Source organism: Betta splendens, chromosome 2 (genome assembly GCF_900634795.4).
Source record: "Betta splendens chromosome 2, fBetSpl5.4, whole genome shotgun sequence".
Taxonomy (NCBI): Eukaryota; Metazoa; Chordata; class Actinopteri; order Anabantiformes; family Osphronemidae; genus Betta; species Betta splendens.
In genome coordinates this window covers 19103111-19119304 of record NC_040882.2, presented here as the reverse complement: position 1 = coordinate 19119304, position 16194 = coordinate 19103111, and the positions used below count along the sequence as shown (strand labels likewise).

General features: G+C 48.9%; 1 protein-coding gene across 1 annotated transcript in view; it reads left to right on the top strand.

The window, feature by feature from the left end:
- nhsl2 (NHS-like 2) overlaps nucleotides 1-16194 on the top strand; it is a 69915-nt gene that overhangs the window by 45265 nt on the left and 8456 nt on the right. The window contains exons 3-7 of the mRNA XM_055502997.1: nucleotides 7486-7628; nucleotides 9371-9620; nucleotides 10189-10197; nucleotides 15390-15563; nucleotides 15919-16194. Coding sequence (XP_055358972.1) covers nucleotides 7486-7628; nucleotides 9371-9620; nucleotides 10189-10197; nucleotides 15390-15563; nucleotides 15919-16194 — 852 coding nt within the window. The remainder of the gene's footprint in view (nucleotides 1-7485; nucleotides 7629-9370; nucleotides 9621-10188; nucleotides 10198-15389; nucleotides 15564-15918) is intronic.

Below are 16194 nucleotides of genomic sequence, written 5' to 3'. Positions count from 1 at the left end.
CATATTCATGAGGCTGGCTGTCGTCCTCCGGTGTGAGACGGATCTGCTACATCTTCTGCCGAGATTCGACTTCCCACGGCAGCAAGATTTATGGCTCTGCCGCCGCTAAGTAGACAAGAGCGAAGTGGGACGAGTGATCGCGACTGCAGAATAATTAGGATGGTGGGACTTCCCATGTTTGTGTTTGTGTGCGCGTCAGATTTGATCCAACATGTGTCTTTAACGTGTTCAGTAAGTGAGTCATTCATTAATCATAGGAAGGTGGGATCGCTTGCACCCAGCATTGAAGCTAAACGGCCGCGCTGCTAGTCGTCCTTGTCCACAGGGTTTGGATCAGGAACAACAGGGAATAGAACAAACATGGTTACGTTAACGGGAAGATGAAGGACTGGTTTAGGATTCTCATAAATAACGCAGGTCATCATAGAGCCCATATACTGTACTGTATATAATGCAGTGTGGCTGCAGAGCTTACGGCCACAAAACACTGACCTTAAGGCAATAACTAAATATTTCACAAATAAAAACACTAAATAATGATGATTATAGAACCACTGTATACTAAATACAACCATAGATACATCACCATGGAAACATAACAGTAGCCTGTGTGGGTTTCAGTTACATTTGGCTTCTACACCATTATTGGCACCTAATTAATGGATTTCACATCAGTTGTTGCCTTTTATCCTTTGTCGTTTTGCTGTGTTTCTAAACTTACTACAATATAACACGACATGATACGATATGTTTGTATCACAACAGTCTGGACATCATCTTTATGATACTTTCAGCGCTCTGCTTTGCTGTACACAGGACCCATAGTAAAACGTTTAATCTCCGCCTGAAGCTCATTCGTGACGTCTGCTGTTGAATAGACGCGTATTTCATGTACTGTAATATAACATGCTATCAACATACTGTGTGTTACACTGACTAGGGGCTTGTTTTTGTCACTGCTTTTTCCCCTTCACCCTCCACTTACTGTACGTTACGTTGCATCGCACAGTAAACACGCGCTAATCATGAAGCCGACAGCCACGCGATGGTTTTGTGCTAAAGCCGACTCTTTGTTTCCGCCGTATTAAAACGATCGCCCCGAGTCGTCTGCGAGCCTTTCTCCACTTTCCGCCGCCGCCGCCGAGCTCCTTTTGTCTCTGTCTGGGTTTGCAGAGCGACTACCGCGTCTCTGTGTTGACAGTGAGCGGCAGCTGTTGCTGTGCCACTGATTTGTTGTTTGTGGTGTGAAAATAGCGTTAACATTAAGATTTACAACAAAACAGATCAATGAGATCTGCACACAGGTCTTTTTGTTGGTCTATTCAAATATTCATACTCTGCTCCGTGGCAGTAAAATATTATATATTTACATTTCAGCACTGTATTCCACTTTAGGGAGAGGTATTATATTCTGTGCATGTTGATAATAGAAAGGTTTTCACAAACTGCCTCTGCAGCCAACCTTGCATGTTCAACAGAGGTTTTGCAGTTCACACATGACAAAGAAATGATTTTTTTCTTGATTTCTTTTATTCTTTCTTCTTTTTTTTCCACAAACAATGTGTATGACTGATTTGGCTCTAAACGTGGCTGTGAGTGCCGATGTCCAAATCCACTCCAGAGCGTTCGATCGGCACAGGCTGCGTCGGACACCGGCTCATCAGCCGCCGTCTAAAGTACCGCAGGTCACACAGTAGCCAGAGGGCCTGAGATAAAAGAGCGCCAATGAGTGCGGATCATCCACTGCAGCGAGCTTCCTCTGGACAGGATGTGATGTGATGGGTGTCATCCAGCCCTCACATCAACGTGAATCATTTCAAAACCACGACTCCCTCCCAGTCGCTCCCAACCACAACCAGTGGCTCTGAGTGGCCTAGTGGCCGAACTGTGTCACTGCAGCTGCCGGAGCCTTGCAGCGTCCAGCAGCTGTGGAAGGTGCAGCTCAGCAGGGGGGGGGGGGGCAGTGAATAGTTTAGTAACTCTGTCTAGACGTTCACTAATGGAACCAATATTAGAATCCCCCCCATCTAAATCTAACTATGTTTTATGCATTTAGTTAGAACTTCACCAAACGCAGTACAGCCAAATGTTGACATCAAAGCTCAGGTGTGGAACTGTAGAATTTAGGCAGAGCTTTTATGATGGATGCCATTGTTCCCTCTTTAATACACTCGAGCGATTTGACCGGAGCCTCCATTAACCTGTGGATGTCTCGGCTTTGTTTTACGGTGTCTTATCTCACAAAGCAGCACCTTTGCCCAGAACTCCAGGTGCCGCCGCTGCCGCAGACACTGTGAAGTAACGTGATCTGAGCAGGAAGTTTTGAGTGTCACCGCCGCCCCTTGAGGTGTGAACTGTGATGAGGCTGATATGGTTTCACAGAGGTTTGCACGCGCTGCTGATCAGGGAGCAGGAGAAAGCGAAGGAGGAACAAAAGCACAGCATGACGTGACCTCAACAACTAAACGACAGCTCAGGCCCCTTTAGTTTACTTTATGCAGCCTATTACAGGTTCGTTAGCAGATGTTTGTCTCTTCCTCCTGAAGCGCAGCCTGGAGCGGAGCCTTAGACGGTAAACGGAGCCGTCGTTAGAGGATCCAGAGACGTTTTGAACTCTTATTATTGAGTGACCTTTTGGATTCTGGCTGTCCGTTTGCGTCTCAACCTCAGATTAATACCGCTCCTTCTGCAGGAAACGCAGACCCAACCACTCTCTTGTTTTTGGGTTTGTTTGTTTTTAATACTTTTTTAATTTGTGGAACGACGCTCCTGTGAATCCACACTCGCTCGTCCGTCCTGTTTCGGCCCTTTTTGCTGAGAAAACGCTGGGCTGAAGTGACCGTGGCCTCGAGGTGCGAGAGCTCAGACAGTTTGACAGTTGTGGCTGGAGTGCCCTTGAGCCTGGCACTGCAGTGCGGAGTCGTCTCACGCTCAGCTCCATTTAGCAGCGTGTGCAGCCAGGTGCTCTCCAGCGTTCTGGAGGCGCCTTCATCGTCTGGAAGCGAAGAGGAGAGAGGAGCTCGGGCTCCACCCTTTGTCTTGCTCTCTGCTGGAATCAGCAGGACTCACCAACAGCACACGGAGCCGGGATTGTGTGGAAAGAATAAGAGGCTGATACAACGCAAACTGCCCTGGTTCTCTGCACTGCACAACCAGAAGCCGCCGGACCCTCAGATGAGATAATGGGACCTTGTGGTTCATGACCAACGCAAACTAGGCCGCTAACCGTCACGCGCGTCCTTCTAGGTCACAACCGTCCTCCTAATGGCACACACACACGGACACACACCAGCCCCTTGGAATGCACAGATCGATCGTGCATGTGAAATCACAAGGACGTGAGGTGAATACTAGTTCACACACACACACACACACACACACACACGCACACACACACGCATCCATGTGCGCATGGATACGTACACAGACAAACAAACCATGTGGCTGCAGTGAAAGAGGCTTATTGTTCACGTCTGTCTTCGCTGCCTTTGTCGTCGTAGTGAGGAGAAGAAAGGGTGACCCAAATTTGACATGGGGTGCATATTGTCAAGAGTGGTTGGGTTTATGAACTGTACACACACACACACACACACACACACATACAGTACACACCATCACAGTCACCGAGCTCTGGAGTTGGAGTTTTTACATGATGATTCGCTCAGAATCGACTGGAGTACATGCATGTTAACACCTGGATCAGACACACACGTGCTGGTCATGCGCACACACACACACACACGCACGCACGCACGCACGCACGCACTCACGCACGCACACACACACACACACATACAGGTTAGTGATGCATGAGTGCTCGGCCTGTCTGGATGGGAGGGGGGGGGCGCTGTGTGGGAGTGCCCAGCATACCTTTACACCCCACAGCTCCAGTGGCGTGACCCCCCCCCCCCCCCTCCCCCCGCTGCCTGCAGTCCGGTGGCTGAGCTGAGTGGAGGCAGTGGAGCCTGGCTGCTTGCTGACGCACGGACCTGCCTCTGCTTCCTGCTGTAGCCTTTTCCGCTTGCTGGGCTCTAATTGTGCCGGTCGGAGCCCGGGGTCTGGTGCCGCGCTTTGGACTCCACACTGAGCTGCTCTGTCGACGCAGGCGGCTGAAGCGGAGACTGAATGCCGTTTGGGAAGATGGCGTGAGTAGATGTTCGCTTCTGCGCATCTTTTCTAAGTCGTAGGAAACCTGATCCACTTCTCTGACGCCCTCAGACCAGGACGGTTTGTTGCATAACATCGGAGCTAATCTCACCTCCAGTGTGGGCCCCGTAGGACCTGCTCCGGGCCTCCACACCCTGGGTGTGTGATCACTCAGCCCCGCTCGGCTTCCAGCGCTGATTGGAGCCGTTACTTCCACAGACGGGATCTGGCCGCCGTCGTGTTGTGTAAATCCCCGTCCTCCTGCTCTTGCGTCTTCTGCTTTTCCACTTTGTCTGTTTTCCGGCTCTTCTGAGCCCGCGTCCCCTCTTCCCCTCCAGCATCTCTCCTTCAGCTGCCGTCTCTCCACCTACAGCATCATCCTTCTTGACGTGCACTTCCTCCTCGGCTTTAATCGCTTTGCCGCTGCATCTTATTTGGTCCGTCTCTTATTTCTCCGTCAGAGTCGTCGCCGCACTTTGTCCCCGTTTTTCCTCCAAACTCTTCTCTCCTGTCATTTTTTAATGCGTCTTTAACGCCTTCATGTAATGTTTTCATCTTCGCTCATTTCTTTTCTATCACCCTCGGATTAAACCTCCTGCAGAGCCCCCTCTCCCTCTACTCCCTCCATATTTGACCCCTCCTCTGCCTCCACATGCATCTTTACCTTCTTCACCTCTCCTCTTCTAACCCTCATCTCAGACTCTTGCTGGTGCCTCATTCCCTGCGTCGCTACAGTCTGAACGAGACGACTTTTGGCTCCGGCTCGCTGTTTGCTGTCTGGCTGATCCTGCTGTTTCTGCATGCGGGGATTTTTTTTTTTTTTTTTTAATCAATTATTTTTAACACTGCAAAATAGACAGTTTTCTATCACAAGCACCGCTTGTTTATTGCCGCTGTATAAATTCAAACATCCAGGGACGCGCCGTCTTAGGCCAAGTGCTTACAACGTGAAACCGCTAACAGCTTTCTGAGGAATTGGCAAACGCTGTGAACAAACAAGTTCTCACTGTATTATGTCAGCATTAATATTTATCTGCAGCTTTTAATTGAAGACAGAAGAGTCTGTTTTCGAACAGCATGTGAACACATCGCGCTGTGGCTCCACTACAGATCAGAACGCATTTTTCTGACTTAAATCCAGGGTTAATAATTGGTTGGGAAGCTGGATCCCATGTCCTTCACATGAGTATTAAGACTGTCTGGAGGGGAGTTTATCGCCGTGACGACACTGGGTGCTGAGTCCGAGAGGCGGCAGGTCTCAGATCAGATCCCGGGCCTGTATCCGAGCCATCGGGACGCGGCCCAAGGTGCTCGCGTCTTGTCTCTTTATTCACGGCACATCTTCGTCTCCTCTCGCCTCAGTTTTGGGGCTTTGGCTGCAACACTTAGACTCTCAGAACTCTTTCAACCCTCTGCGGCGTTTGAGCTGCGAATGAAAGGACGCGCGTTAGTACGTGATCTTCATCCTCATCCGCCGCTGAGGCTAACGCCGTCCTGTGCCGTCTCTGAAGTTCAGAGCTGTAATTGTGGTTGGAGCGAGCGAAGCGGCTGCTGGCGCTTTTTCAGTTGATCAGAGGGAAGATGTCAACAGCAACCATCCCAAATGCCATTAAAGGCTGCGCAGAACGTGTGGGTGGATGGACGTCCTACCTCCACCCAAAAACACATCATTATTCTCCCTGCGCTTTGTTGTTTCTGTATATTAATTCCCGCTCATCACTTCATATCCACTCCCACGTTGGCCGCACTTCCTCACATCTGACACCTGCTAAACTTCCCCTAAACTGTGTCGCTCTGCGCCAGAGTCTTCAGGCCATTAAAGCTCACGGAGCCTGACAGCAGATAGCGTCGCCCTGGGGCTTTGCTGCTTTTACAGCCTGGGCACTGACGAAATCCTGCAGACACTAAAGCAAAGGCAAAATAATTAGCTCGGTGTCGTCAAGGAACGAGAAACAATGCGCTGCTTGGTTTTTTATGGCACACGTTACACTGATTACGTTTAAAGCGGCGTCAGTTGTTGATGAAATCTCTGCTCAGCTTTTTCAGGTTGTGTAGCACGTGTTTGTGCGTCTGTCTGTTTTGTGGGTTTAACGACAGGCGTGACTTGCACTTTTCTTTACACAATGACGAGGTGTTTTTAAATAAACACAGTATATAATACCTGAAAAGAATAATACGGTCCTGGGAACAAGAAAACATTTCCCTGTGACCTGCCTGGAAGATGCTAAACATTTAGTGTTTCATGTTGCTTCAGACAAATCTACTTTCATGGAGCTGCACTAGTCAATATGTGCAGTTCAACAATGGGTCAAATGACTTCTTTCAGCCCCTTGTTGTGTATTGTTTGTTTGTCATAGTCTAAATGCTGCGTGTTGCCGCTCAGAGCCCCCTTGTGCTTTAAATCAAACAGCCCTCGAGTCCAAGGGCTTTGCTTATTTACTTATGCTAAAAAGCAGCGTGCAGCAGCTTTAATGTTTGGGTCCTGGTGCTGTTGAGGATCCCAATCACGACCACTCTCCCCCAGTATCAGTCCCTCCTCTGTCGGCAGGGTTGGTGGTGTGTTGCCAGGCAACCAGCGCACCAGCAAGGAATCCATATTGTTCAGGAGATCAAGTTTAACCCAAACCTCTGGACCGACTCACCAACTCGGTGCTGCAGAGAGTGCGTGTGCGTGTTTGTGTTCCAGTGTAGAGCGGGTCGGGAGTGTGTTGTAGGGGTGAAGCGGAGGCTTAGGGGCTGTGTGGTTTGTCTTTGGTTCGTGTGTGTGTGTGTGTGTGTGTGTGTGTGTGTGCGTGCGTGCACTCAGCGGGATAAAAAAAGTGGGGGTGGGGGTTAGGAATCTGTTTACAATGGCCTGAGGGAGCCACGTCTAAGCTGCCAGACAGGGGAAACTCTGCGCTACAGCAGAAGGCTGAGACCAAGAATGTCCGAGATGGGGAGAGACTGGGAGGAGGACAGGAAGGTAGAAAGACAAAGTTGAAGAGAGAGCGTGGATGAGAGGAGGGAGAGCGCATACACAAGGTAAAAGCTGCAGCAGCCGTCACAAGAGGGAAACAGAGGGATTCAAAGCAGCAGCCGGGGTGGAAGTCTGCACTTGGCCATGCAAATGGGACATGAGGTCAGCCAGTGTGTGTGTGTGTGTGTGTGTGTGTGTGTGTGTGTGTGTGTGTGTGTGTGTGTGTGTGTGTGTGTGTGTGTGTGTGTGTGTGAGTCGCTGCGCTTCTATTGCTGTGTGCACTCTGGCATTTTATGCTGCGGGATGTTGGCGCTCATCTACTTTTTTGTCCCGTTCTGTCTGTTTGTGCGTGTGTGTCTCTGTGTGTGTGTGTGCGCACGCAGACTTTGAGGAGCAGTTGTACGACTCCAAGCTGACCGGTCAGACTTTCCGCCATCCGTCCTCGCAGAGCTCCGACGACGCGTCCACCTCGCTCAGCCGCTCGCCCGTCTCCCTCAACAACAAGAGACCCGACTTCATCTTCCTGGTAAACACACACACACACACACACACACACACACACACACACACACACACACACACACACACACAGCCATCCTATTCGATCACAGGGCTGCCTCGCGCCCAGTGTCATCTCGCTTGTAAACACACGCACGCATGCTCATGTTTCATGGAATATTTCTGTTTTAAACACACGTCACATCTCTGCGAAGCTCACGTTAACTCTGTCTCCTTCCACTTCCTCATGTGTCGCTGCCTTTATTTTTCACACTTGATGCAACTGATGCTTTGTTTTGCCTGCAAGGACCTGTGTTTTTATTGTGTGTTAGGGCTCCACTGGGCTTCATTTCACCTATTTATTATTGTCAGGATTTCCATCAATGTTTACTGGACGTGAATGGAAGGTATTTTTTTTATTTTATTTTGGGTTACGCTGCCTGTTTTTATTCTTTAGACTTTTGGGAACCTCAGTAATGCAGCTTTCTTCAGTCAGTCATCCAAAATCACTGGTGTATCTTAAAATCCCAGTCAGTTTCATAAATAACCTTATCGTCAGTCAGTACTGAACTCATCAGAGCCGCGTAGCGTAGCTGTCAGTTGAGCTCGTGTCGGAGAATGATCGTGCATGATATCTGCAGAAGGCTCCTCCTGAAGCAGCTCCTCCTGAAGCAGCTCCTCCTGAAGCAGCGCCTCCTGAAGCAGCGCCTCCTGAAGCAGCTCCTCCTGAAGCAGCTCCTCCTGAAGCAGCGCCTCCTGAAGCAGCTCCTCCTGAAGCAGCTCCTCCTTCAGCGTCTCGCTCGTTCGGCGCTTCCCGTGGCTGCGGCCGTCGCGCCGGGGCATCGTTCCTTCCGTCGTCTCTCGCTAATAGATCATTTCAGTTTAACTATTACTGTGTCAGCTGAGGCGTGTGTTGTGACAAAACGTGTCACTGCCTTTGTTTAAAACGCTGAATCCGAGTTCGTCTCTGGAAAACTCCGTTCCACCCCCTCATTCACGTTCACATTAGCCCGAATTAGTCACCGTCCCTTTCGCGATCACAGCAAACGCCAAATCATTTACTGCAATTAATACTTGGTACCAAATCAAAAAAGCAGGTGGCATTTGGGCCCACATCACCACGGAGGCTGCGGCCACGGGAGCATAGAACACCCGTAGTGGTGTGTGTTGAAGTCATAAAGTGTCTGAATGATTCACTTTGGTGTCTGGCTCATCTCCACTCCCGCTCCTTCCTCCTCTGCCTCGGCTGCTGATCGCTCTTTCCCAGAGCTGCAGTGTTGGAGCAGCTTGATGGACTCCCACGGTGATTTTACTGCAAGATGGCTGCACACTTCCTGCATATTGACGCACCAGTCCTTCAGCAAGCTGTTAAGCGGCTCTGTTAACTTAATGCCTTTCTCTGTTTGGGCTAATTTCAATTAGACTTTGGCAAAACCCCCAGGAGACGGGGGTTTGAGTTTCGCACAAGGAGGAGTTCTGCTGGAGCGTTTCCCTGCATTGCAGCAGACTGGGTGTCGGTGCCTTGCTCGGGGGCTTTGTGGCAGTAAAGGCTGATACCTCAGATCTAATACCAGGCAGCTGACAGATGCCAGTTCCCTCCTAGCGTGGATGTGGATGCCAGCGCAGGCTCTGCCCCTGCTGCTTTATAATCCTACCTATTCTCTCCTCTATGACATTTTCGCATACGAATCATTTAATATATAACATCTACTCTGCACACCTGGTCACGTCTTCCAACACAGCTGTCCCTCCCCTTCGTTCTCCTTTTAGCCGGCCTCCAAACAGCTTTACGAAGATGAAACCTCGTCCTCGGTGTTTGGCCTGAGGTCGGCGACGGACCCGTCTCCCTCTCCGTCCCCGTCGCCCTGCGGCTCAGACCGCCCCCCGCTGGGCTGGAGTAGCAACAACAGCAGCAGCAGCACGGCCACCTCCGCCACCACCGGACCACCCGTGGCGGAGAAGCCTCGCTGGCACCTCGGCAGACGCGCGCCGGCGAGCTTCATTCCCCTCGACATCACCGGTAGGAAGCAACCCCCCGGGAGCGTTGCATCTCAGCATGCGTTGAACCTGAAACTGTTCAGGCATTTACTAGATGATCGGCAGTGTATTAACTTGGTGTTTTGGTGTTTTTAACTATTGAACGTTCAGTAACATTTATCTATTTTTAGTGTTTAAATGTTATGTGCAGCATAATAAGCTGGAGACTGATGAAAATAATTAGTAGCTCAAGGTCATGTGAGTGATGAGAGTGGAGACTTTACGAGCTGTGAGCGTGAGGTGAGGCACTACTGTGTACTAGAATGTTGTTGTATTAGAACTGATGTCTTTAATATCAAATCACAGGCACAAATGATGCACGGTGTCAGTAGAACGCAATCCGCGCTTCACATCTGCTCCACGGCCCCGGACGCCTGACTGCGAGGGGGTCATTTGAAATGTGCACGCTCAAATCCGCTCTTATTTGCCACGACGCCGCTGCCGTCGCTGCAGCAGAACGAGGAGCGCTTTAGCATTAGCGCTGCGCCTGGTTCACCCCGGAGCAGTGATCGCTGAAGTCATTCATCCTTCGGCGGCTGCGTTGATCTCAGGGGAGCTGGGTTTCCCCGTGACTGCTGTAAATGTGGGAGCCGTGAGACGTCAGACTGGAGGGAAACGTGTGAAGTGGGATCTCTGGAGGAGGCACCAGCGTCACTTCACTCAGACTTGTTGCACCGCTGTCGACTTAAGACATGATTGAATGAAATGATCAATCTGAACTTGCTTTATTTAAACAAACGTTGTTGCTTATTAGAACGCATTAGCCCTGGTGAACTCCAGTAGAGGCCGTCGTGCATGTATGCGGCTACAGCTCTAAGCCTGACGGATACGATGCCTCCTCGCGGCCCTTTGGCCCATTTGTCCTGGTCAACACACAGCGACTACTGTAAACTGTTTACAGGACACCTCACGCTGCAGACGAGCCGGATTTGCTTTACCAAGGAATCAGTCATGCCGGAAAAGTAAATATTAGGTTTGTGACTCAGTCAGACTGTGACTAGACAGACCTACACTTCCAACCATAAATGCACACACGTCATGGGAAATCATAAATGCAGAGCACTGGATGAGTCACGAAAGTCATTCTCACTTCTTCAACTGTATGAGAAGGAAGTGTCATTGTGTTTGTGCAGCTTCATACTGGAGGCGCCCAGGTGAAGTCGAGTCATGGCAACAGGACTTCATTCAGCATCGTGAACGACGATGAAGTCAGAAGTGATTGTGTTCTGTGATTCACACGTATGAAGCTGTTCTTCCATATGGATGCATGGAGGCATGACGAATGCACTGTGACGTTCCCGGATGAGGGATCCGTCATTTCCTATACTACATAATATACTAAGATGGTTCCTGAAGTCAAAGCAGTTGGCGGACAGTCATTGTTTGATGTAATATCTACTCTACCAGTTGTTCTGTGCAGGTGTCCTCGTTGCTCAAACATCACATTCCTTCTAGTCATAGCTCCCAGATCATTCTACTCTGGCTGCAGCAGACGTCCAGTATTTGGCAAAAATGCAGCAGAAAATAATCTGTGATGTTGCGCCTATGATCACATTCAGCATCTCCCTCGCCCGTGTGTGTGTGTGTGTGTGTGTGTGTGTGTGTGTGTGTGTGTGTGTGTGTGTGTGTGTGTGTGTGTGTGTGTGTGTGTGCTGTTAGTATGCGGTGGTCATCTACAGCAACATCGTTCTGACACTCCTGCTTCCACTCATCTGAGCTGAGCCTCCTCCTTGTTTACCTTGCGTGCATGTGTGTGTGTGTGTGTGTGTGGGTGTGTGTGTGTGTGTGTGTGTGTGTGTGTGTGTGTGTGTGTGTGTGTGTGTGTGTGTGTGTGTGTGTGTGTGTGTGTGTGTGTCTGTGTGTGGTCCACCTGCTTATTGGCATAGCAACTGCTTTGTCACTGGGAGCCTCTGCCCCCTTCTCTCCTCACGCATATCCATCTATAGTTAAACATCCCTCTGTCTCATCCATCTCACCCTCTTCCACTTCTCTCAGCGCTGTGTAGAGGAGTAGAAGGTCAGGTATAATAATTCGAGCCTGTGGCGCTGTACTTGGTGGGTATTCACTCTCATCTGGGAGAGAGAGGTGGGTACAGGACGAGGGACATGGAGAGAGAGAAAGCGAGAGAGAGAGAGAGAGAGAGAGAGAGAGAGAGAGAGAGAGGTAATAACAGCATTAACTGAGAGAGCGAGGACAGGAGATGAGTGCTTTCAGCAAAAAGACCTATTCATTTGTATTTTCTTTACTGCCAGCAAATTCCTTGAACAGACAAGAAACTCCCTCTGACTCCCCCAAACCCTATGTGGCACTAATGCCTGCAACTGTTTGCTCCTGCTGATATGGCAACTACACGCATTTACATCCGTAAAAAATGCTCCTGGGTGCTGTAGGTATAGGTTTAGCCGTCGTGAATGAACCCAGATTCTGCTCATCTGGTGTTTTAGTGGGTAAATGTACAGTATGATGAGACTTATTCAGCTTGTTGCCGTGACACCCAGTCTCCCATCGCTCTGCTCTCACTTAATCTCCCTGTTGTGTTCTCCGTAAAAACCAGAGAACAGGTAGCTTGTTGCCAGCTTGCTGTTGCCATGGTAACTCGCCGCTCTTCCTCTCCTCCCTAAAAAAAGACAAAAAAACAGCAGCAGCAGCAGCAGCAGCGGCGTCGGAGGGAAAATAGAGTGACAGGAAGGAAAGACGGGGAGGAGAAAGAGAGAAAATGCAAGTGAAGGAGGTGTGGAGGATACGGGATGAAAGAATAATGAATGGAGGGTAATTAGAGAACATTTTGTCACAGCCGCCTCCTCCCACCTTCCTTCCTCAGTCCCTCCGTCCCTGTGCATCGTGCTCTGGCAGTTTTCATGAATGACTGAAATGCTGTAGGCAGTGGAGATGTGAATGCAGAGCAGCCTGAGAGGCTGACACACAGGGCAGGAAACACGTCAGCCTGGATGGACGCTTTGCTTTTCACAGCTCTGCTCCGTGTCCAGGGACATTTTAGTCACTTTAGATACATCAAAGCACGTGTCTGTATTTATTTATTAACCGCTTTTGCACCCACTTACTTAACAAACATGTAATGACGATCACAACAGATGGTGCTGATGTTTTTTTTTATGTAAAAGTGACGTGTATATTTTATGAATATAAAAACTTAGTCACTTAGAGCAAGTCAGCACCTCCTGCCCCAGTGGATTTATTTGTATTATTGTCAGTGAGATGTTCGAGTCAACATCTGAGTAGGATCTCACTAAACTACTTGCTACAAAGCAGCTAAATATAGTTCTTTACTACATAATTTAATATGTTGGATCATTTATGTTTTAAGAATAAAAATAATCAAGTAAAGTGTTTTTGTTGAGCCCATAAATAATGAGTGCTGTAGAAAACAAATAGTAGCATCGCTGACAGGCTGCTGAACAGGTTACAAATGGCCCGATTTAGAGCAGGGAAAGACAGTAAATGAGTCATGAATGGTCGCTGCAGACAGCCTGTGAATGTGGAGTTGAGCAGAGAGATAGGACGAACCTCCGCGCTACTAAGCTGCAGACGGTTTAATCCTCTCAGGTTACTGCGAGCCTGACAGCAAACTTTTCAGAAGCGCAGTGAATCCAATTGGCTGCGCGTTTTTTCCAACCAGGCGAATTCATCACTTGGAAGCAGTTTCTAATTGGATCCAGTCCAAGACCGGGAACTGACCGTGGGTGATGCCCATCTAAAGTTGGTCTTTGAGGCATTTCGCCGTGGTTGAGAAAATCGAATCTCATCCTTTGTTCCCAGCGTCAGCATGTCACTGACACACAGCCTTCATTTCAGATGACGTGTGCAGCCACCATTCCCAGGATGTGTGAGGTTCTGTATTATATGATATATGACACCAAAGCTGATGAATGAGGTCACTGTTCATGGTAGCGACACTGAAGAACTCGTTTTTTGGGACAATAGCTGATTTTAATAGATAAGAAAATTCAATAAGTGGGAGATCAGTGAATGCTCATTAAGTTACCCATGTTTAGCTGGATTGGACATGGCCACGTGTCAGATGTTTAGGTTTAATGCCCCACAGCCACTGAAGCAACGTGAGTGAATCGTGGCCATCGTCTCTACGGGCGACTGCTCTCGTTTCCCATGCACAGAGGCAAAGGGCCATTGACTGACACTCAGCGAATGAGATGAACTGGCAGGTTGTTGGATACAGACACCGAAGCTGTGAAGCTGTGTCAGTGGAAGCAGAGATGAGATAGAATGAATGAGGCAGAAAGGTTGAAAAAAGAAGTTTACTCTCTCTAATAAAATGACCCGAGTTATTTCAAAGATTCATTGATATTGCAACCAGGAATTAAAATTCCAGGCTTCTAAAATTAATTTATTGTCAAATCCTTCCACTGATATAGTGTCATGACACTGAGGCTGATTAACATTCGTGTCAACCCTTAGACCTCTAATAATGATAAAGTAGGTGCTTCACTGCTTTGGTTCATCAGACCAAAGTTCTGCTAAGTTTCGGTGAGTGTAGGTAAATCATTTCTTTGTCTCTGACAGGCTTCACTGACGACTGATATATTATTGTATAATTCAAACGCAGCAACGGAGACAAACTGGAAGCAGAGGGAGTCGTGGTGCCTTTTAAAGGGGTGAACGCTGAGGGAAACAGATGCTGGTGGTTTACAGTATGTACCACATGTCTGCACTGTCTGCGGTGCTGCTTACGGTATGTCCCTGCATTGGTACAGAGCTGCAAAGCAGCCAATCATTGGATGTGTCAACACCCGCATTTGGGTTTACTGACACAGGTCAGCATCGGGGAGCATCAGCTCAATGAGTCTGTATCTCTCCACGGTACCGGTCCATTTACCGCGGTGAAACAAACCTGATGGTTTCATAGAAGACTAATGCAGATGGGCGACAGACAGAGCAGCCTGTCGTTGAGGTCGGATGACTGATTGGTTTACTATCTACCCACACAAGCCAACAGTAGGACGGCAAACACAACAGGACTTTCCCAGCGGCATCTGCTGTGACGCAAACGTAAAGTTCACCGTGACAGAAGCTTCTCAAGGCTTTCAGCGCATGGACTGTAGTGGCATCTGTTTAATGCACGCGTCACTCAACACGTCACACGTCACACGTTCAGCTCGTCAGTCTGGACAGGACCTGTTGACTGGAACCTTAACAGCTTGAAGCGTCATAGGGAAATCAAGAAAATATGATGTAAGTTTGAAGAAAGATAAGCTCACGTCATTCAGCTTTTTTTCCAAGCACAGCCCAGACTCAGGCTCAGACAGCGCTCAGACCTGAGCCCTCACGTTGTTTACGTGTCTGGTTTGAAAGGAGAGAGAGAGGGAAGCGCTTGGTTCTTGCGGCTTTGTGACAACAGTCAGTGTTTCACTGGCAGATCTCTGGTGAATAATAAGCATTCTAGCAGCATCATTTCTTATTTACCTTCCAGAATTTAAATGTGTGACAGCAATAAAAAGTGGTTCATGCAAGGCGAGTTATTGATAAGTTTTGGTGTAGCTAATCTACCAGTAAAACTGGTATTTGTGTAACGTTTTTTTAAAGGTGGAATTGGAAAATGCTGCACCAATCAGAGGTCGCTGCCAGAATTAAGAGTTTGTTCTTCTTCTCATCGTCAGCTTTCAGGAGTCATGATCTGCTTTTTGCAGCACGAACAGCACAGTGAGACAGCAGTTAGTTTCCTCCCTCTGACCTCTCTGTTACTGTTCTCCCTCCTTCCAGGTGAGGGGAGGAGGAGGAGGGGGGAAATTCCACGGCGTGGACCTCCTCCAGCACTCCCCGTCCCCAACCCCCTCGCCGGGGGACCCCTTCCCCCACCAGCCACGCTCCCTGGAACCCGTCACTGACACTCCCCACAGAAACCTCCCCCTGAGGAAGACCCACTCTGACCTCGATACAACCTTACCTGCAGGTGTGTGTGTGGCCGTTAAGTCAAGCCCTCACCCTCCTCCGATGTTTATTTATCTTTAGTCTCCTCTTTCTCGAGTTTCTAGGAGGCAGATCCTGTTACTGCTCAAATAAAAGGATTTTGTGCTTTTAGCCAAAGACACCATCTAGGACTCTTTTTACCTTTGTTTAATCCATCAAAGCCACAACAGGCATTAATAGTAGTTTAATAATGTTTTTACCCTGTGGTTCCGGCAGTCAGGATCTTTTTTTATGTGCGGCTGGTTGGTTTGCAGGGTTTGAAGGATTTGTGTGTAAACTATCTAAATTGCTTGAGATTTGCTTTGTTGGACTCCTGATCTCTCCCTTCTCCCTGACAGATAACACTTCGCGTGCCCCGAACCAACTTCATCCAAGCGCAATGGACCATTCTGGTCTGCTGTGCTCCAACACGCCATCTGCCTCCTGGAATGGACCTAAAGGCTCTACCTTCTCTCCCGGAGCATGGAATGAGCCTTACAATTACAACATGAACAAAGGCCCAGCGGTCCCACCAAAACAGCACAGCATCATTGGTACTGCAGCAGGAGGCGCACACGACGGGGTGATGTTTGTGAGTTCAGGACAGTCTGTGAGCTCACATTCCAGTTCGTTCA